At 44.1% G+C, this 22,119-nt stretch overlaps 1 protein-coding gene across 3 annotated transcripts in view; it reads left to right on the forward strand.

The window, feature by feature from the left end:
• ARHGAP40 (Rho GTPase activating protein 40) overlaps positions 1 to 22,119 on the forward strand; it is a 43,446-nt gene continuing 21,327 nt past the window's right edge. The window contains exon 1 of one of the 3 annotated variants that reach the window (XM_072879269.1): positions 1 to 141. In XM_072879269.1, the coding sequence (XP_072735370.1) occupies positions 77 to 141 (65 nt within the window). In that variant the 5' untranslated portion in view covers positions 1 to 76. Of the gene's footprint in view, positions 142 to 13,301; positions 13,916 to 22,119 lie in introns of those variants that run through there. The other 2 variants (XM_072879267.1, XM_072879266.1) reach the window with 2 other exon arrangements.

Genomic DNA, 22,119 nt, shown 5'->3' on the forward strand with positions numbered 1-22,119 from the left:
GGCTACTTGAATACGTTGGACTCTCTGTTAATCTCAGTTCAATAAGAAACCTTATTATCTTGAGGCAGTTGCCAAAATGCCACCATTCAAGTTGAAAACGTTTTACTGCTATCATCACTGCACAGAAGTAGATGAACTGAGGTGAGTAGGTAAACTATCTAAAGGTCTAGAGGAATATTGCTGTTTCTTGTATTGCATGGTGATGTTTTAAAGCCTGGGGATGCCAAAGTATATGCTTTGGGTAGGTTTGCAGTCTGTGTAAATACACTCAGAATAGCTTTAGCTTGGCTGGGCTGGCTGTCGCTTGCAGTGACACTGTAATAGCAGGGAGGTTGGTGCCAGCGTGCAAAACCTGCTTGAGAAGCCTACTTTGAGGATTACTAGTTCCTGCAGAGTTCCCCAGTACCACAGCTATGCTGATGGCAGTAGTGGTTTATACCTGGTTTTCCTGCCTCTGAGCTATGAGAAATACTGTATGACTAAATATTTGGTTATTAAGAATAAAACTTTTATGTGGGGATTTGGCTTAAAGTAGAATGGAAAGGCCATTTTGGCTCTGCTGTGGGTCCATGCTCCTTGCAAGAGATTGATGGTGGGTGAACCTGATCTGGAGAATGGGCCCAGACCTACAGACTCAGTTTGAACCCTGTAGGCTTCGCGTTGCGGTCCACCTGTGTTAAAACCTTTCTTACTATTAATCTAGCTGTAACGCCTGCCCTGGTGCCTATCTTTGCTGGGCGTTTGGAGTTCACAGTGTGACTGTAGCATGACCTCTCAGCTGCCTTATAGTCTGCAAGCACTTGAATAGCATCATTAGTGAATACGTGCTTTAATTTCCCCTTTGCTGTTGTGTGCAAAAGCTGTTTTCTGGGCACCAGCAGGAGCATTAGAGCTTGCAGACTTGGATATTGTAGTAGAGCTCCTTCCCATGTGATTGTTTGCAGTGATTGCAAATAGATGATTTTTTTTTTCTTTTTAAATTAAGGCTTTTCTGTAGTTTTGGATTTAATTCACCTGTAAAGTCCCTTGTTCACCTGGGGCAAAGCATAATTTCTCATGTGCAGACAGCAGCCTCCATCCCAGGGTGCTTCTATATTGTAGCAAGTATGTAGTTTTCTTAGCTGAAAAAGTTTGATACCAAACCCTGGATTGAACGCTTTGGAGCACAGCATTAGTGGTAGTTTCTTTTGACTGAGGTTAAGCCTCCTGGGAGACAGAAGCCTGCATTTCTATATACCAAACTGTACTGTAGATGTTTTGTGACCTTTTGCACATCACTTAATCTCTCTTCCCCCCCCCCCTTCTTCTTTATAAAGCATTTACTTTGCAGGCGTGTTGTACGGGGTGGGGTTTGTTAAACCTTAAGAGTCACTGGGAAGCATTGTACATTGCAAAACACAGATAGCAGTTTCTTTCTCCTCTGAACTCAAAACTCTGGAAGAAGTTGATAAAAGACCCAAACTCTAATCTAGTGTAAACTCAAGTAACCTAATGTGTTTTGATGGATTTCTGTGATAAACATGTCTGAAAGCATGAAAGTATGTCAAAGCATTTTGGGATAAGGTCTTGCAGGATGTTGGGATCCCTAACTTGTAAGTGGGGCCTCTCTTGGTAACAGCTGGGTGAGCTGTGGCTGTTTACATCATTCTCCTGGAGGAGTCATGGGATGATTTAACTTCGCTGACATCTGTTTTTAGTAAAGAGGAATCGGGGTTCTTGGGTCCAGCTGCATGTAGAAAAATAATGCTCAAGATTTGGCTCATGGTCCCTTGTGCCCCAAGAGGGCGCAACGGCAGCAGCATAGCTCTTGGTTTAATCAAGACATGTTTTTTGAGATGGTGTGTTTGCTGCTGAAAGGAAAAACCCCTAAGTGCTGTTTTCCAGTTCATAGCATCTTTGATTAGTTGGATGGAGAAACGTGCCACTTGTCAAAGCTTTATTAATTGAAACGGGTGAGGGTCCAGCTTGCCTTTAGGAAAGATGTCGCTCCCTGTGAGTATGGGGAGCGTTTAAGCGCGGGCCCACAGAGGCTGTGGCACCTCAGCCCTTTACAAGACCCAACTGGCCAAAGCCCTCGGCATCCTGGTCTGGCTTCTGTTTTGACCCAGCTTTAAGCAGGAGGTTGGATGAGATGGTGACCTGAGGAGCCCTTTACGTGTGCTTGTGATAGCGCATGGAAACTGCTCTGGGAAACTGCTCTTCTCTGTCTGCACGGAGCAAAGGACACCCTGCTCCTTTAGTGCCTCGTTAAAAGTCACTGGGTGACTTGCACTGGGGTCTTCTGCTTTGGGTGGGTGAGGAGGGCACTAAAGGTTGCAAGTGTACATGCTATACGCTCTTGGGTTTTTTTATCCTTTAAAAGTTAGAGGCTACAATGCATGACCAAGAATACAGTATATTCTAGCTTCCTATGTCTTTTAGGCTCTCAGTTCAGCAAAATGTTTGCTTAATTGGGGATGTTATGGCCCATATGCTTCTATTCCAAGCAGTTGAAGTGCTTTCAGTTGGAGACATAAAAATGTCTTAGTTGTGACATGGTGTTTGAGCCTTCCTGCTGCAAATGTAAAATCCGTATGGTGGTGAGTCTTAATTGAAACCTGCTGGAGTTATTTTTCTCCTGCAACATATTATATGAAATATTCTTTATGCAGCTGGCTTGAAAGGATTACCCTTAATTAGATATTTCTGATCAATTAGTGCTATTCCTTTCTGTAATGGTCTTCCTTTCTAAGAAACATGATTTTGAGTTATATAAGGCACTTCAATTTGATATTCTACATATCAGATATGGCCTGTTTGATTTATTTATTATTTTATGCCATGGACTTGTGGTAGAAGTCAATCACTGCAGCATTGTTAGTTGTGTGGGTAAGCCCCTCCAGGTGTGTTGTGTACTGAAAAGCTCGTCTGAAATCAGAACCTATTGCTTGAAAAGTTAGGTCTCTAACTAGGTTTTAGATTCAGATGTTTATAGTACTTTCTGGTATTTGTTGCTGTTTGCTAAGACCGTTAGGTCAGTTTGCAGGGGAGTGTGTTTTGTGATTGCGAAGAAGTTTGGAGAAAGAAATACAAAAGCTGATGTAGCTTAAAGTCTATTCCCCGAAGTAGATTACTCCAAGAGTCTGGAATGTGTCAGTGGGAGGCTTCAGTTTTAGTGAGATGTTGCTCCATGCATGCAGGAGTCCTTCCCCTCCTAAATAATTGTTTCCATCTGCATAGCTTATTCCATTGGCCCCAGGGCTGCTAGTGCCTGGACTGTTGAGCTGTCTGCAAAATTTGGGTCTCTTGTAAAAATGAGGATCTTTCTCACTAAATCCTCTGTGCTAGCTATGTATGAAGGGAACTTTGCTGTTGTCATGCAGAAAAATAATAGGGCAACCCCCACTGCAGGACCTTTTAAAAAAAGCAACATTCTGGTCTGTCTTTCATATCCTTTTAAATTTTTAGAGGGAGAAGTTTTGGGACCCTTGAATCTTATTGCATAATGTCTGCCAAGCCTCTTATTAACTCTCTAGTTGTCTGAGAGTTGTTTAGTTTTTATATAATAGGATTTTTTTTTCATCTATGATAACTTGCAATGTCCCTGGCTACTTGAATTGAATACTGTGGCTTATGGTCTATGAGATGTCCATGTGAACATACACGATTCCATCATATGGTGGAGCCTGAGCGTAGGAAATGACACTGAATGCAACATATAGTTGAGACCTCAGCGTTTTGGTAAACAGCTTGGCTGAGACTCAAGCACGCTTCTAGTGCAATTCCTGTTTGTTGATTTTGCAGCACTAAGGTACTTACCCCTTTGTCCTCTTTTGCCCTTTTATAGAAGATTCCTACTAGGATGATGGGCTTTGATAGCAGCGGAGTTTGATACCAACACGTTACTGTTACGTGTATATTGGGAAGGGACTGCCAAGAAGGTGGTGAGGGCAGTGGCAAGAGCCTGCTTGACCATTATACGCTTATGGTTCAGCGGTAGCGTAGCAGGCAGCCTGTGCATTGATGAAACAGTGACAGCAGGCTCCTGAGCAAGAGTTATAATTTTATTCCTCCCAGTTATCCCTGCCTGGGTCACCTAATGAAGCATGGGAGAGACATCATTGTAACTAAGAAACAGCGTAATGGCACAAATGCAGAGTACTCCTCACGCCCTTCCCTCTGCACTCTTCTCTCTAAGGGTCTTGTTTCTGAATTAGTTGAGGTCGCTTAAGTGCCCGTTTCCTGGAGGAGGTGGCATGACAGATGTCTCTTTCCTTAATTTTCAGTTCTTGGGGAACCTTCACTGGGCTTAGGCTGGGGTGGATGAGGAGAGCATGCACACGAGGAAGGGAAATCTGCCTGGTGGGGCCTGTTTTGTAGCACTGCTAGTTTGGGGTAGGAAGAGGACTTTTGCGTGATGGCTCTGAAGCTTGTGTGTGAGACTGTCTTGATCATGGTGGTTACCATTCAAGTGCTGTCAGCTTAAAACTTGTTCACTGCTGCTGCCGCCACATCAACAGTTATGCTGGAGCCCTGGGAGCTCAGATTTCTCTGTGTCTCTGTATGTACACAGTCGAGCATGCTGCCAGTCCTTGAACCTCCTTTTCTCCTGCTTGATCGTACTTCTGACAATTCTAATCAAGTGACCAAGGCTAGAAATGAAAGTGATGATTCTTGTCTTGAGGAATCGCTGTTTGAATTCTAGAGGAAAAACAGGACTGTGTATAAGCTCTTGAGTGAACAGGAGCCTGTAACTCTTGCAAGGTCTATAGCACGTTGCCAATATATAATGGAACTGGAAGGATATCCTCTTTAGGCAACAAATAAATACAGCTTTGCTGATGAAAGTTGTTTTTCTCTGTCAAGGTAAAGCTCAGACAATGTTAATGTTTGAAAACAGCAGGGCTAACACAGTGGAAGGAAATCCTTGCATGCCTCATAGCGGAAGGTAGACATGAGGCTGCAATATATACATCCCTGCAGCTGATCTGAGATACAGTTGTTTTGGTCAAATATTCCAGAATCCTGGACTCACTCCAGCTTGCGCATAAGAAGGGTGAAGGTAGATAAAGGTAACCGCTGTATTTAGATGCAGTATTTCCTTTGACTAATGGGAGAGGAAGGATACCTCCTGGGAGCAGTCCTTCTAACGATATCCCTAATCCAAGAGTTTCAGAGTTCATTCACTTCGCGCTTCCTACGCTGTCTTGGCCAGCGTAAAGCAGGCGTGAAGCTGCCGGATGTTTGCAGGCCAGGAAGAGTTTGGAGCAAGCACAGACCTGCCAGGTCAGCTGGGAGAATTCAAGGCTTTATGAAATACCAGCATGCGTTGTGGAAAAAGCTTTTTGGAGAATGACTTTTTGCAAAGCTTATTCTAGTTGCAGTGATGTGTTAGCTGGAAGAAAACCTAACCAGGGGACAAATCTATAAGTAGGACCAAGGAATTGCTGCTTTAAGGCTTTTCTGTCAACTCTGCTAGTGAGGTCTGTGCAATTTTTTAGTGGGTTAGCATTACCTCATTGTCGGTGTCAACAAAGCAGATGGCAAAGAAAAACTAGTCTTTGTAAAGGTCAAGAAGCTGCTGCTTGGTTGCTCGCTGGACATCTATGAATATCACTTAACCCTATACGAGTACGTTTTCTGACAGTAGTACTGAGTCGAGTGTCATGGTTCGTTTGGACTGCTCAAAGTTACAGGAGGGTGTACCCTGTGAATCCAACTTTATTACATGAGCTCATTAGGTAGAAATCAAACAAGGGCATGGTCCCCTTTCAATGGGCTGGTGTAACTTGTTAATTCTCTAATTCATTACTTAATTAATTCACAAATTCAATAACTCTTGTGCTTATGAGGAAGCCAGTTTCCCAGCTGATGGTGAGGATGCTCATCCTTCCTCCTCCGTCATGGTGCAGGTGTCCCAGTATCACAGTGGGAAGCCTGGGAGCCTCAGCAGTGCAGATACTGATGGGTCAGCTTGAAAGCTTTTTGGGTCAGGTGATATACTTACACCTTCCATCACGGAAGTGTATTGGTTTCTACCAATCTTGTGGGCTGTTCCAGATAATTCTGAATAGTTTCATTCTTATCAGAAACTGCCCAACAGTTGCTTTTGCACAGCTGCAAGGACAGCAGGTCTTATCTCCTCCTCTCCTTTGTATCTGGTGTACGTGCAGCTCTTGCTTTAGCGCAGTGGTGCTGCTCCCAGCATAGATCAGGCTGAGCTGTGTCAGTGTGAGCTGTGTGTTGGGCCAAAACCTGAGCTGGAGTTGAGTCAGCAGCCACAGTCAAGTGATGCCTGTGTCAGAGAATGTCCATTGTACAGAAGTTTGGTTGCTTAGACCAGCCTGGTTAAAACATATAGTCCTGAACATCAGTTTGGTTATAAGAGTTCATCAGACTTACTAGAGCTGGAGGTAAAACATAGTTGCTATAGTTCACCTGCTGGTGTATATGTCTTTAGATTTACTTTTATGAAATCTTTGTAGTTTTCAACTCACCTGTGAGTCTGAATTGAATTTCTGCTTCTTCAGCTTGTTGGATTCACTATGCTTATTCAGTGGATGATATATGTGCTGCCTTCTTTTTGCCTTTGCAATAGCACTGTGTTACTCTGAACTTGCACACTGGGTGTAAACTGAAGAATAAAAATCTATCTTGCAACATCACTTGACAATGATACCTGAGACTTCATATGTCCCATCTTCTCTTTGTCCCTGCAGTTAGCGCAGTGGGTTGTTACACGAGAGTAAACAGCATGTGGGGATTTATAGGCACTACTCTAGTCTCTGACTGACCTTTGAGATGATCTTGCACCACTAACCTCACCTGCCCTGTGTTCTTCCTTTAAATCCTGCACTACAAAGCTGTTTAGAAATGTCTGTAGTAAGCTCTTCCATCCCCTTGTTGGCCCCTAAGTCCTAGATCATGCCTGCAATCTTCCGATCCTGGTTTTCATGAAGACTGGTGTAATTAAACTTTGTCATGAATATTTTGGAAAAACAAACCCTCTCCTAATGAGTTAACAAACTCCTGACTACTAATAGCTCTGTAAGAGCCGTGAGCTGTGTTGTACAATCAGGTTCAGCATCTCAACCAGTTTTGTTCCAGCTGTTGCGTCGTTTATAGATGAAACTAGTACAAACAAGCTCTGTGTGGTGACTTCAGAGCAGGGTGCCAGCATAGCAAAAATAGTGACAGCTGACTTTTTTTTTTTAAACTTCTGAGCCTTTAAAGCAGCAGCCCAGTTCTGTTTCTGTCCCAGCTCTCTTCTAGAGAACAAATGAGGAGAATGCCCATAAATATAAATTATGGGCCACTTGCAATCTCTCCACACACAGCAAAATTTGGATTCCTGCTGATGGACCTGTTATTGCTAAAGAGATGACAAACTAGAACAGAAGCTTGTTAGAATAAATAATGGTGCTTTTGAGTACAAGCACAACTGTTGCTTATGAGTGGAATAATTGGCACTTACTATTGCCTGGCTGCTAAACAAGAACTTCTGCTACCAGGCTATATTAAATTTTCTTTTTATTTTGGAAGTAATTGATTGAGCAATCAGGATCCGTAAAAAATGGTACTCCCTTTGAGAGGGGGGTATCATTCTGTTCCCTGGCTCAGAGGCTGATGGATGTCCTACCCACAAATGAGCACAGTGGCATTTCATTCCCAAGTAAATGCCCTTATCCATGTGTGTAGAGACAATGTGTGGGGACTTATTTGGTAAGTATTTTTCTCTGGATCTTGAATTTGGAGTATTTAGGTAAGTGGATTTAGTTTTTATAGTAATCATTCAACAAGACAAGCTTCAATAACACAGAGGGGGTTTCAGCCTAATCTCTGAAGTAGTTTCAGCTAGTCTGACCCAATATAAAAACTTCTGGGGAGATTTTTAAAACTATAAGGTACTAAAATCTATCAAAACCCCCCTAAACAAGACATTGCTTTGAAAACTGCATTTGTACTTAGTCCACACTCTGGTCTTTAGGCATTCCAATTTAACCTTAATAAATAGCTTGGCTGTGTAGCTATCATCAGGTCACTCCTACTTTTCTCCTCCTCTTGTCTTAGCATCCTTGCTAAAACTCTAGCTTATCTGAGTCAAGCTATCAGTAGCTATTGTGTAGCTGTCTCATAACCTTGGTAGCTCTGAACCATTTGCTTCTACCCTGATTGTGGGGCCATGCCATGTGCGTGACTTCTCTTCTTTCAAAAGTGGATGTTTGGCATTCTTTGGGCAGTAACTCCTATGGGATGCCCGAGAACACACTGACTCATGGTGAGTTCAGCCCATGGAGCCCATCCCGCTGCTTGTGATTATGGTGCAGGATATAAATAAGATGACAACCTAATCTATCATGTCTTTGGGCTGAGAACTGGGACAGCAGAGTAAGATAGTCCATTTCTGGCACTCTTTCTGTTTGTAGCTCTGTTGCCCCATCCATTTCCCAGAAGGGAACAGAAAATTCAACTTGCAATAATCAAAATGAGGTTTGTGGAATGGGCTGGGACGTGAGCTAGGGAATTTGAGCTCTTGCATATTCTTTTTCTATGAAAATTAAGGAGGCGCAAAGTGCTCCGTGCAGGTGGTGGTGGAGGCACGCTCTGCAGCATGGACTCTGGTCCCGTGTGAGCTCAACTGACACAGCTGGGCTGGCATGAGATGGTGGTTACTCATTACAGCCGGAGAGGGAAATGACTGCTGATCCTTTGTCCCATCTGCCTCTCTTCTATCACACCTTAGAAATGATGTGTAGCACTTTGTCAGCTGGTTGCAGTGATAATAGGTCCCTGTGTTTAAAGGAAGTGAACAAGCAGCTTGGTAGTTATTAATCTGGTGCCTGTCACTTCTTTCTGCCTTGAGTGTCCAGCGAGAAAGATACGGTTTTTGCAAGGCACAGCACCCGGTACATGTCAGGCACATGTTTGAATAGGGAGGTAAACAAGGTCATCCTCAGAAACCCGCTAAGACTTCTAATTTTATACAGTCTGAAAATGCCCAGGAGGCAGAAACATATTTAATTTAAATTAGTAAGTAAGTCTTGGTTCTTCATCAGAATAAGTGTTTTTGTGTATTAAGAATAGCTGCTGTGTCTTAGCGCTTCCTCCTATTGTTACAGCTCTTCCTTGAGCAGTGGAAATGTTTTGGGTGGCTTAAATTACATTTACAGTAGTAATTAGGTTTAAGCAACTTTACAGTTCACTTATCTAAATATACATCTGTGTCTAAAGAGCGTAAGATTTTTTTTTTCTTCCTTCACTCCCCCAAGCCATGACATTATCAAACAGGGTGGGCAGCTGGAGGCAGTCATGTACCCAACCACTGGCCCATGTCTAGTGGAGATCTCTGCTCAGAGCTGGCCTTTCTGATGGTAACGTGATGAAGTGGCTTTGGCTTTCCCTGCCAGCCTGCTGGTCCTGCTCTACTACAGCATCGCATCCCGCCAGATACCAGGGGTTCCTCCTTTGCCCAGTGTTTTTTTCTTTTTTTCTTACATGTGAGATTAATAGCCATCTGCGTACAAACAATCTCAGCTTAGGAAGCATCTGTCGTTGCTGTTTGTCCACTGCCTAAAGTCCTAATCCTCTGTTTGTTACAACTCCTGGGTGCAGTAAAGCAGATAATGTGCTCTGACATACAGCTTGTGGCTGCAGGAAGGTTGGGTTTTACAGTAAGCAGGGTCTGACCGCTCATCGTTGGGTCTGAGCCACCCTAAGTGTGGGTAGAGCAGGGAAGGTTGAGGGGATGATGCTGGGCAGTTGGGGAAGGTGATGCTTTACCTCTCCGCTTGCACTGGGTTGATACGCCAGCTCCCATGGGCATGCCTGTATCTCTCCCAGCAGCATGACAAATTAGGTCCTGCCTCATGAAGTAAAGTCACGAGCAGAAGCACTTTGTAGGGTCTGAGTGTTGCTGTGGCTGTTTCTTGACAGCTGTTGGGTTGAGATGCTTGTTTGATCTCAGTTCAGGGCAGAGCAGAGCCAGCCGGTGTTGCGGGGCTGGCTGCTGGGAGCCGGTGCCTGTTACCCAGACGGGACTGCAATTTAGTGCTTCGCCCCAGGCCACAGCCTGGGTGCTGCCTCCCTGGCAGACTGGGAACAAGCTGGGACTTGGATAATCTCACCGCCTCGGTGACTCCAGAAACTGTAATAATCTCTTAATCTTAATGGGTCCACGTGATGGATAGGTAACACTACTTGAGAATTTTCTTGATATGTGATGGGGTGGAAGGGGGATAAATTATTTTCAGGCTTTCCTAATATTATGTACTCTGTAAAAATAAACCTGCTGGAGAAAAAAGAATTCCGTGTTAGGGATTTCAGCTACGTTCGGGTTTTTCTGCTCTACTTCACATTGCAGTGTCTTTCACTTGCATTTGATTTTCATGGTAACAAATTACTTGGGGATTCTTGAAAAATGTAATGCTGCCATGAGATCTTGCGATGCAGCTCATGAACACTGTGTGCAAGCCGACCTGAAGGCGCTGATGCTGAGCTCTGTCAGGCAGTGTTCAGAGGCAGGTCTCCCAGGCTGGTGGGGTCCCTGCGGTCTGGCAGAGGATTCCTGTAGTCGTTAGGTCTCCAAGCCTGCATGTGCTTCGCCCAGCTGAAATTCCCACTTATCCAAAAGCATGTTGGATGTTTTTCCCCCTCCTCTTTGGTCCTGAAAAAATCAGGTTTACTGAGCAAGCCAAGTTGTGTCAGTTTGGCAGGACATGTAGATACCTTCAGAAATAACTCATGCACTAAAGCTGTGACGATAACAGCGCTGGGTCTGTACCATGATTCATTTGAACTAATTGGCTGCTGAGAGCATTGGTATGTCTCTTTGTCTCCATATTTGAGTAAAATTCAGCTCCTGTGATCCAGATGATCTCGTCCTAGTGAGCTTGGCTCATCTCTAATGACGCCAGGAAGACTGTCCTGGTGCATGAAGCATGCTGGGGAGCTCGAAACTGGAGTTGGAATGTTTATCCTGATTCACTCTGTCCGAAAATGCAGACTCAGCTGGCCTCATGTCCTATTCCTCCACCTCTTTTCTCACAAGCTGGGAAATAAACTTGCTGATTATTCCTCTCAAATGCCATGAATAACCGAAGTCCAGACAGGAGTGAATATGTGAAAGGCTGTACTGCAGCTGTTGTTATCCACAGAGATCTTAAACTTTCAGTAATGCTTGTGTACTGCTTTGTATGAGTAATCAAAGCTGAATGTACTATTAAAGAATTCTGTTTTCATTCTGGATACTTTAAATTCACCTCAGTTGTGCAACAAGCCTGGCTGAATTATTACTGCTGTGTTAGAAACCTGCGACGATGAAGCTCGCTTGTATGAGTGACTGGCAGCCCATCTTGTCTGAAAATCTGCTGGTCAAAAAGCACAAGCAGCTGGCTGAAGTTATTAGAAGAAATGTAATGAGAAGGAACATAGCTGAGGGATAAAGGAAATGTAGTTGTGGGCTGTTTTGCCCATCTACTTGCAGTACTGGCAGCTTAGATGTGCTTTTGCATACAGAAGGAATGGCCTGAAACCCAACCACTTGTGTCAGGGCATGGTGTGCTTGGTGGGAAGCCTTTTGGAAAGGCTGGGGACTCCCTGGGGAGAAATAACGCTTTCCTGAGCTTGTAAAACCAGCAAAGCTTAGAGCAGCCACATCTCCTCTCATGGATGTTTTTGTGGTCGTCCCTCCTTGCTCTCCCCTCCCATGTCTCAAACCCTGGGCAGTTTGTGTGGTCACATATGATGGTGTAGGCTTCTGTCCAATGTAGCTTTGCTGTTGCCTGTGTACCTGAATAAAAGCATCAGAACTGTTTTGATTTACTTTTTGCATGTTGGTAAGCTCTTTCGTATTGCATGCATTTTTTTAATAATATGCTGCCTATGTGTAATTCAGTGCTGTTGTAAAAGCTGTGGCTCGTGGATGAGTTTTTGTTATAACTGAATTTCACAAGCTGAGATTCTTCCAGTCTGTTGTGTTCTGTGATTTATCTTGGTTCGGAGCTGATGGAGGAGAAGCTATATGGATAACCCGAGTTTTGAATTCGATCCCTTATGATTCTGATTAGGACCACTTGTAGTGAATAAGCTAAATAAGAAATATAACACACAATGTATATGCAAGGCCTGTGGGTCTATTTGGAACAGGAGTGAGCCAAGGGAAGCCAGCTGTAACTCCAGCTGTATGCAAGAGCTTTCCCACAGGTGCTTTCAGTTACCTGGAGAAAGACCCACCTTCAGCATGGTGGTACCTTCTCGCTGGAAGGCTGTCCTCTTGGTTTGCTTCACAGTGTCTAAAATTTGGGGACAGGAATAAAATTTTGCAAGAATTTGGAGTAAGTAGAAAGAGTGTGGGGGAAAGAAAAATCCGATTAATATTTTTGCGTACTTAGTGTGGGGACTTGTAAAAGTCCCAGACCAAATTACCCTCCCTCCGCCTCCCCAGGGGACAGAAGCTGTGCTGGGGTATAGCCGAAGGCTGTGGGCTGGGGTTGTGCCTAAACCATGGAAAATTGATGTCATTTAATGTAGCACAGAGGGTGTTAATCGGGGATCCCTCTTGGACGCAGCCAGGGCTCTGTCTACAGGTAGGCTTGGGACAGAGTCTGGGCTAATCCTGCTCTGCGAAGGGGGATTGTGGCAGGAGTTTGGGCAGTCGGGCAGCCTTCCTTCTGCAACAAATTGTCTGTGTGTTCACAAGGTGGGGTGAAAGCAGCTGGGCTAAAGCAGTGGCTGGAAATATAGCTGTATTCATGGGTAAGGAACAAAACTGAGATGGCCTCTGCATGCTTTTATGAGGGATTGTCTCCAAAATAGCTGCTGCTGCCCTTTAAGCTGTTGCAGGCAAAGCAGGCTGAGCCATAGATCCAGTCTTACTGGGAATATTGGAAACAAGGAGTGGGGTTATTACCTGTGCTGGAGAAGCTTTGCGTGTCTTTGTTAAGGAAACTTGAAGTAAATGACTTGTTTGTCCCTTTAACTTCAGGATTATGAATAGTAAATGTTAGAGGAAAGGGAAGTTACAGAAACACTGTGAAAGGAGGTTTGACAGAGAGAATAACAAGGAAAGAACAAAACCTCTTAGGATGGAAGGGAGACAGAAATTTGATTGCTTTAACCCTTTGCTCGCTCGCATGTTGCTTGCTGATGAGATTTTAAAGAAGGATCTGGATCTTGCAAAATATTCTCTGTGGGTGTTACGGGTTTACGCTGCTCTTTCGACACCAGTGTCTTACTTACAGCTGGGATTTACTCACTGCTCAACTATGGGAGGAAATGCTGAATTTGCTTTTTTAATGATTTGCTGCACCCCCTGAGTCCCCAGGCAGATACTTTGTGCTGTTCTTGATGTTCTCTTACTTCAGAGAAGTACAATTTTGAGGAGCAAATATGCTGTTTGACGACTCCTTCCCGGTGCTGCTTGTGGGAGTTACTTTTTCACGCAGCTGAGGCTTGAGTTAACGTCTGGCAAGCCTTAGCTTCAGCCCAGGCTTGGAAATAACTCCCTGCTATTTTCTGGTTACTCTGAGGGCTGGGTGCTGGCTGTGGGCTGTGTCCTTCAGCTCGCGTCCCAGGCGTGGGTGGCTCAGCCTCGGGCACCGCTGCCTTGAAGGCGCAGGTGGATTTACTGTGCCTTCTGCTTGGTCCGCCCGGGCGGGTGGATGCGGGGAGGGAGGAGAGGATGCTCTCGGACACCCAATCGGCACCTCGTGGGTGATGAGGAGGGGCTCTTCCTTACCGGTGGCGAGGCTCGGTAGCCGCTCCTCGACTCGACAACGGAGGGGCACGGAGGGACTGACCGCTGCTCTCCTCCCCACCTGGACATGGACAAGCACGGGACACGCAGCTCTGGGGTCACCAGGAGTGGGATCCCCAGGCCCTCGGTGGTGTCGGCGCCCGCCCAGCCAGCCAGCTGCGCCCGGCTCGGCAGCCTCGGCAGGTACGGAGCGTGGTTGCGGGGTATGGCTGTACGGGGTGATCGCTGCTGCCCTTCCTCCCGAAGGCAGGGCGTAGAGGTAGGGCAATACCTGGGGCAGGATAAGTGGAAACAAGGTAAATTTCCAGAGGTGAGCAGGCTATAATATGCTCTTTAAAACTGTGCTTTGACTGCCTTGATCATGAAATGAAACCTATTAAAACTTCCCCCCCCCCCCCTTTTGTTTTTTTATTAACTTTATAACTGAGATCAGTGCAGCAAGCTGTGGAAGTGGGGCCTGGGGGGTGCGTGCGTGGCTGGGGGGGGCTGAAATGCAGACTGCACGTTTCCTTGTGATTCAGTGGTAATGCTGTCCTGGCAGCTTGTGGGGTTCGAGGGCTGTTCAGTGATTTGTAGAACCATACGAAGGTAAGAACCTCAATAAATATTGCACAAAGCACACATACTGAAGGATACAACTGAAAATTGAACTACTTTCCTTGGCGCACTGTACTGTTTGTGTGCTTAAATGACATTAAATTACTTAAGACTTCATCTAACCTGTATCTGCATCAGCTTAGAAGTTGCACCGAGTTTCAGAACGTCTCCCTGCTGCAGTAATCGAAACCTGTTGGTTTTGTGTGAATGTCCTCACAGTGATTTTATTTCTAACCATAGCTCACATTTTCATGTTTCTGCCTGACTTCTAATTTTTCCTAGTCTGCTTTGACCTTGTGTGTAGAAGCAATAAGGGAAATACTTAAAAGATCCCAGGCAAAATTTAAGATGTGGGGAAAAAAAAAAAAATTAATAATAATCTTAGGGGGAACGACACAGGAATAATATGGTAAATTATTTTAAAATTACCCATGTGCAAGAGAACTAGACTAGCACCTTGAGTATTGCAGGGTTTCTTTGATAAAAATCAAAATATTCAGGAGCAACTTATGGTCTTTGCCAAACAAGTTAGTTGAGTTCCAGTGTCTGTACTGGTGCCAGAACACCTCTGTGGTCAGGTCTGAAGAGGTGCTACAGCAGAAATCCCAAATTTGCTCACTAACTTTGACCAAAACACTTAACTCCTAGCAAGTGGCAATTTGCATCTGTTCATTTGGGACTCACCAGCAGGTGAAACGCATCCCGTATGTATATGTGTAACTAAGCCTCTCTGCTAGGATTGACCTAAACCACGCCTATACAATAAGGCAATGATACGCCAGCCATCCTGGTTTTCTAATTAATTGACATTAATGACTGTTTATTTTTGCAGCAGTAACCGTGGCATGCTTGTTGGTTCCCATTAAGACACCTACCGGCTTACCCAGCGGTGGTGGTGTTGTGCCTCCAAAGCACCGCTGAGAAGAAGCCATTGCTGAGCCAGCTCTCCCTGCTTCGCGCTGCTCCTCTCGGTGTTGTAAAGCTTGTGGTACATGGGGTGGCTGGGGTCGGTGGCCCTGGGCTCGCAGGCGGCACTCCAGTTATTATAGAAATAGTTATAAATCTCAGCCGAGGGGAGGCTTTTCATGGCAATGTAACAGCCAAGCACGTTGTCTTATGTGTAATAACTCTTACCTGAGAAATCCAAGCAAGGAGCTTATGACTGTTTTTCCCGTCTTCCTGCATCCCTAAACCTCTCGTGTGAAGCATAGCTGGATTCCAGCACATCTCTCAACCCCTCCTTACTTTGTGCTGGTCAGCAGGTTACTCTTGTGACCTCTTCAAAGTCTCTTGCCTGTTCCCATACATCTGAGCCACAACTTATAATGACTCATTCTCTGCTGTGAGGTAGGTACAGCTGGTAGAATGGGCTACAAGAAGAAATAAGAATGAGTTCCGTCATCCTGATTTACTCTAAGTTTAGCATCAAAGAAGTTGTAGGACAAATATTTAGTATGTGTGAATCTGCTTTTGTAAAAAGCCTTTGTGTTAATGAACAATCACGCAAAAAATAAGTGGCTTTTTTTATAAAGGATTCAAACACACTAGCAGTCTTTCCTCTGAAAGCCATGTGGTCCCTCACCCCCTTTGTCCCTAAGCTGAGCAGCTGAGGTGCGTAGAGGTTGAGCATCTTGCCTAAAGTCGCAGTGGTGATGGAAATAAAGTAAGGGTGTCTCGTCTGACGTAACAGTAGCGCGTTTTGAGGATGTGTTCAGTAACTGGGAGGTATTGACTCATTCTGGCCTCGGTAAGATCCCTGGCAGCATGTGCTACAGGGCTGTGACAGCCAGGTCACTAAAGGGCCATGAGTCTGTGCCAGCCACTTCGTGGGAATCCCGTGCACGGGCTCTGCCTCGTGGCAGCCGGAGGGAACCCAGGGCAGCTTCTGTACGGAGGACGGGGTAATGGGTAAGAACAAGTATGTGGGAGCTCCTGTCTGGAGCCAGTGCCACTGGTCTGGGGGTTTTGCAGCCCCATGCTAACTGGTCGGTGGGTTTTGGCATCCTGGTGTTGTGCCGATAGGTGGAACTTGAATGGCGGAGTGGATCTTTGTGGCTGCTGGACGGACAAAGCTGCTTGTATGTTTAGATGAACGTGGATTCAGTGGAGTGTGTGAAGATGGAAATAGGGATGAGAATGCCATCTTTTAATTAATGATTCTCAAATAATCATCCGGTAGATCAGGCTTATCAATTCACAATTGCATTAAAGATCACAGTACTCCTAAAGCTTTGTTTTGGCCAGGTACCCCGTTCTTGCAGCCGGATTTCCGTGTCAATGGAAGGCCTTTCCTGTTTGGCTTACCGTGCTAAGGCAGGGAAAGTGAACACCAGGCTCGTCTGCAGTGACCTTACAGTGAAACAAAAAAACACGTACAGAGAGCATGGCTTATGTCTTCTGAGGCCAAAACAAACTCTGGTGTGATGGGACAGACACCCAGCTAATAGACTAAACTAAACATGGCTTTGAATATTTTTAATTTGGCTGTATCTGCATGGGCTTATCAGTCTGGTGTTTGTTCTGCTCCGAGTTTTGGTCTGAGACACCTCCAGGCAGATCTGTAATTACAGGCAAATTTCGCTGTTCCTTAGCTGGCTTGTTTAGACCCTTACAGAGTTGAGACGAGTCTAATCCAAATAAAGGCCTGAGACACAGATGTTGAGATGGAGTTTCTTTGCTCTGAAATACTTTGATAGAAACACTTAGTGTCAGGTAAGTTATAACCTATGCTTTATTGAAAACTCCCAGTGCTGGGGTGGAGGTAACCTCTGGAGTTCAGGTCCATCGCAGAAAGCGATGGAGGTGCTAAGCTAAAGCAGTGTGTCACACACAAGCATCAGGATTCAAGTTTTTCACTCCACGTAGCACTGGGCAAAGGATCGCTGTTTTGTCTTTCTGGTGTCTCCAGGGATGGCAGGACAGGAGTTGGGGAGTGCCTTGTTGTTGCTGGGGTGAGGGAAAGCTGGATCTGGTATGAAATACTCCACACATGCAGACCGATCTGGCACGTTCTCTTTATCACTTGCAGAACAGGCTTCTTCAAAACAACCTTAAATGACGCTGCTCCCCGAGCTGCTTGCATAATGGAAGATCTTGATGAACTGATTGCTGTGTTACTGAAAACAAGCTGTAATCTTATTAGCAAATTGTAGTAGTGACATCTGAGCTATTCTTGCTGGTGCTATAGAGACAGACCTTCAAGTGTGCCATCCCATGGGTGTGAAGTCCTTGATAAAATGCCTTAATGCGAACATAAGTGGTGGTTGGCAGCAGTGCTATGTGAAATAGCCTGGGCTGGAGGCACTGTGACTTCTTGTAGGGGATGCTCTCAGTGAAACTACTAGGCATATGAGCAAATCCCTATGGTTAGAAGTATGCAAAGACGTATGTCAGCGGTGGCAGCCTGCTTCTAAGATTGCTTTAATTCTGCCTCTTTAGCTGCTTTGGCTTAGTTAAGCCAGGGAAAGTAAAGCATGGTAAGAGTGTATCAGGTAAGTTACTGTTCATCGCTGCCACAGTAATTTGATAATTACTCTGTCTTTACTTCTACGGTGTGGTCCAAGGAACTTGAACCAGCCGTGTGCTTTTTGCTTTCTCCTAAGAGTAAACTTCAGTAAACTACAGTATTGGTAGTCTGTGGTATTTGTACTTCATGTACAAAATTTGGAGGATTGTAGGAGTAACAAAGCCAGGGTTTAAAGATTTGCAATAAAGCTTGCTTTTGATTTAGAACTTTGGTAGAAAAGTTGCGGCGCTTGTGTCCGCAAGGCATCTCCTGGATAAATTTGCTATCTGTGTTGGGAATGGAGTTTTGTGTAATTCTGTGTGTCTGAATAAAATAGCTGATTATGAATATTTCATCTAAAATCCTGATAACAAGTAGATTGACTTATTTCATACAAGGAGTTGTTCTTATATTAACACTGATATCTTTGAAAACCTGAGGTTTAAACTTCCAATAGTTTCAGTAAGTAAAATTATATATATTTTATATAGATATAGTTACAGATACGTGACTTACTGCTTCAGGATCTTTGCCAGCTTTTCAAATACCCTTATCTGTTGTTTCTGGATGCCTTTACCCTATTACATGATCTTAAACAAGAAAACCGATCATGTTATGAACTGTGGTGGACTGATCTTGAGGTCATTCTTTCTCTTCAGAATTACCTACACAGTTCTTCACTTGGGTTTAAGCTGCTTGCTCAAGGTAGGAACTTGGAAGCAAAGTGAAGAGGCGCTTTTTCCTGCATGGACTTTTTTGTTTGTTTCTTTTAATCTTGTGCTTTTGGACCCATTGATTGTTTTTGACCTTGAAGTAAACTGAAAGCTGGTAAGATGTGCGTGTGTTGTGACACTAACGTATTTTTGTTCTCTGACTTAGTGTCTTTATCTGTCAAAATACTGCAACCAGTTGATAGAATAATTTTTCACTTTTTTTTTTTCTTTCAAAAGAGCATGTGTTTCATGCTAGTGGTCTGAATTGCTGTGATGCTGTGACTTGGTGTGCTGCTCCTAATTTGCTCTCAAGGTTAATTCAAACTCCTTCCATCTGTTTCTTTGTTTCATGTGTGCCTCTGTGCTTGCTCCAGATATTTGGAAAAGTCTTTAAAAACTAGGTGCTTGTGTGTGAAAAGACTGCCTTGTATAGCTTAATTCTTCTGTTCTTGTTGCCTTTTTCTCATCTTAGTTTTTCTGGAAACAGTATTAAAGGCATTCCATTTTCTTGGCTTACACTTCTCACCTCCTGTTCCGTTTGAAATGCTTGAGAAGAAACCTCTTTATTCGTCTGCTAGAGAGGTATTTCAATGAAGGAAGGATGTTGAGCAAGCAGTGAAGTAGGCTACGCAGCTACAGATCCTTTGAGAAGCTCTCTGACAGGAATGATTCAAGCCTGGAATGAACAAATGCATAGCAACAGTGTTTATTTTATTTTGATATTCAAAAGGGCCAAGAGTCGCATGAGTGTTTGCAATATATTTGCTGTGTGTTGACAGTATCTAGGAACAGATTAAAAACTACTCTGAGACTTCGTATTCTAGCCCAGGACCGGTGAGCCACGAGCACTCAGCGCTATGCAGGCATGCAAATCTTGCTCAGGGCTACCAGTGCTCTATGTGGAGAAGATTGATAGAAAAAATAATAAGAAAATAGGTTATATAAGGTTCATGCTAGTCTAATTTCTCATAATTCTGCTGTTAGTATTGTTAAGTCAGGGTTAGACTGAAGGTGTCAGGGGAGTCAGCTGAATGAATCTTGAGCCCTGTTAAAACTGGCTTTGCTCTTAAACAAGAGGAGAAGGTTGCATTAGGATGGTCAGTCTTTCCACAGAGTCATTCCTTTATGGTTGTCCTTAGCTAGATCTTTCTGCCAGTCTGCTTTTTGTTGGGTTAATTTTTAAAACTTTATAATCTTAAGCTTTATGTTACGTTGACAGCGCAACTGAGTGAACTTGATTATTCCACCTACTCTTTGCCCAGTTGCAACTGAGCAATTAACATTTTAAGCCAACAATCTACACTTTCAATCTAAACTGTTGCTATGTTTATATGTCACAGATTGCCCTCCGTTGGCTTGGGAATGCAATGAGGAAGAACAATCTCTTAGGTGCACTGAATCTAAAATTAACCTTCCACCTGAGTACTTGGATTTGTAAAGCATTGCGCAGTGTGTTCAGGAAAAAAAAGTATTTAGACCAGGAAATAAAACACTTTCTAAATTTAAAGGCCTGACTTTACTTTGGCGTTGTCCTGTGAGACAGGAACAACAGCGCTAGCTTTAGCTTAGGGCTTGTAGGGCTGGGCTTTGGATCCTGCTACTGCTGCGTAGAGCTGCTATGTGACATTAGCATCCTGCACTTTGGTGAATAGGGTTTAGTGCATCAGTCCATGAGGTTCTTGAGGAAAAAAGTTAGGATGACATTGGGATGTTTGATGCACAAGTAGTTCAAATATGGCTCTCCTATAGTAGGCATATAGTGTGACTGGTGGTGGAGCTTTTTGGTGCAAGCACTACTAGATCATCTGTATTTCCAGCTGTGGAAGGAAGCAAAATAACTGTGGGTGGTACAGAAGCACAAGTTGGTGTGGGACAGGGGTACAGCAGTTCGCTGTTGTCTGGCAAAACTGTATTCTTGCACCAGTACTCTGTTGTCTTGATATGGACTGAAGGTGCTGGTAGATCAAAAATAGCTGCTGGCAAGGCTACAGCCTGAAACCTGGACTGTCAGGATGTTGTGACCCTTCTCAGATGTGCACCAGGAATCTGCCCTAATGCCTTAGAGAAGTAGTCCACTTGGTTGTAGTATCTACTGGCCTAAAACTTGCATTCAGGATCTGGTGTCTGGGTAAGTCATGCAAAACATCTAAGTCAAGAGTCACCCTTTTGAAAGAGCTGAAGACTGTATCTACATTGGCTGAAAGTTTTGGGTTTTTTCCAGGCAGGCCTGTGGGAGGTGCGAGGAAGGGATTGTCATAGCTCTGCGTGACACAGGCTTGCTGCAGAGCGCGGGTGCTGGGTGCAAGCTGCTGCTCGGGTCTGGGGTAGGTTCTGCTGGATCTGCAAACCTGGGTATAAGTGCTGTTTTGGTGTGAATCCGTGGAGATTTCTGGGATGCTAGATGAGTCTGCTCTACACCAGGCTGACCACGAAGGAAGGGTACATTTTAGAGCTGCTTTGATTGGTATGACCTAGATCCCACAGTAGTATAGTGCAATAACGTAGGGCAAGAAGAGTAGTTGTGTGCCTGCTGAGGGCCTTTAGCAGAGCAGTTAGGAGAGCTTGTAAGATGTTTTCCTTAGACTGTGGAGTGTTGTGCATTTGGAGACTGCTCTTTAGTGCAAGTTTGGCTGCCAGAGTTTCTGGCACTGATATGGCCAAAACCAAGTCCCTCAAGATAATCTAAAATCCTTCTTCTAGTTTCATGTTGCAAGTGATGATTTCTATTGACTGGCATGTAATAGAATTCTAGTGAGATATCATGGCAAGGTATTAAACAGTCTTTTTGATGCTAGCAAGGTGGCTTTGCTTAAATCTAATCCTCTTACAAGAAGGCTGTCAGCAAACGTGAGAAAATGGAGAGGAGTACTAAAGATGAAGAGTTAATGTGAGGGATGTGATCTAAACTTTTAACTCCTAATGGGTAAAGACATAGGTAAAAAGTTGAAAGGGGAAATTATGATTTGGAATGGTAGCTATAGTATTGCTGAGACAGACGGACATGAACTGTGAAGGTTAAATAAATAATTAAAAAAAAAAATCTTAAAGTGACAATTTAAGTGCTGTACCAGTCTATGAAGTGGCATCTCAACTGGAGGCCTGTTATTTGGATATCTGGGAGCAGGAAAGGGGGCAGAAGGTGGGGATGAGTACTAAACAAGCAGATCACTTCTGCCCTTGTCAGAGGTGGCCTGGGTGGCATAACAGCTCTTCTCAATCTTTAACTTTTGTGTTCCTGTAAAACAAACAAACAAAAACCTTCTTATTCTTGTTCTCAGTGCCGTTGCTGGCTCCAGATATTCCTGGAATGATGGTTATTGCTTTAGTTCTGACCTTTAGAAGAGAAGGGCTGCCTAAGTGCATGTTAGAAAAAGAATAATATGCATGCACATGTGTAAATATAAGTGCAGAGTATCCTACAACATATGCCTCTTAGTTGTTAGATCTTCAAATTTAGTCCTTTATGACTTGAAATGCTTCTTATAACTGAAGCAAGTTAGTGCCAGAACTGCTAATAATGGCTTTCTGGAACGAAAGGAACTAAAACTTTCCAGATATTTTGCCATCTATAA

Source organism: Ciconia boyciana, chromosome 14 (assembly GCF_034638445.1).
Source record: "Ciconia boyciana chromosome 14, ASM3463844v1, whole genome shotgun sequence".
Classification (NCBI taxonomy): domain Eukaryota; kingdom Metazoa; phylum Chordata; class Aves; order Ciconiiformes; family Ciconiidae; genus Ciconia; species Ciconia boyciana.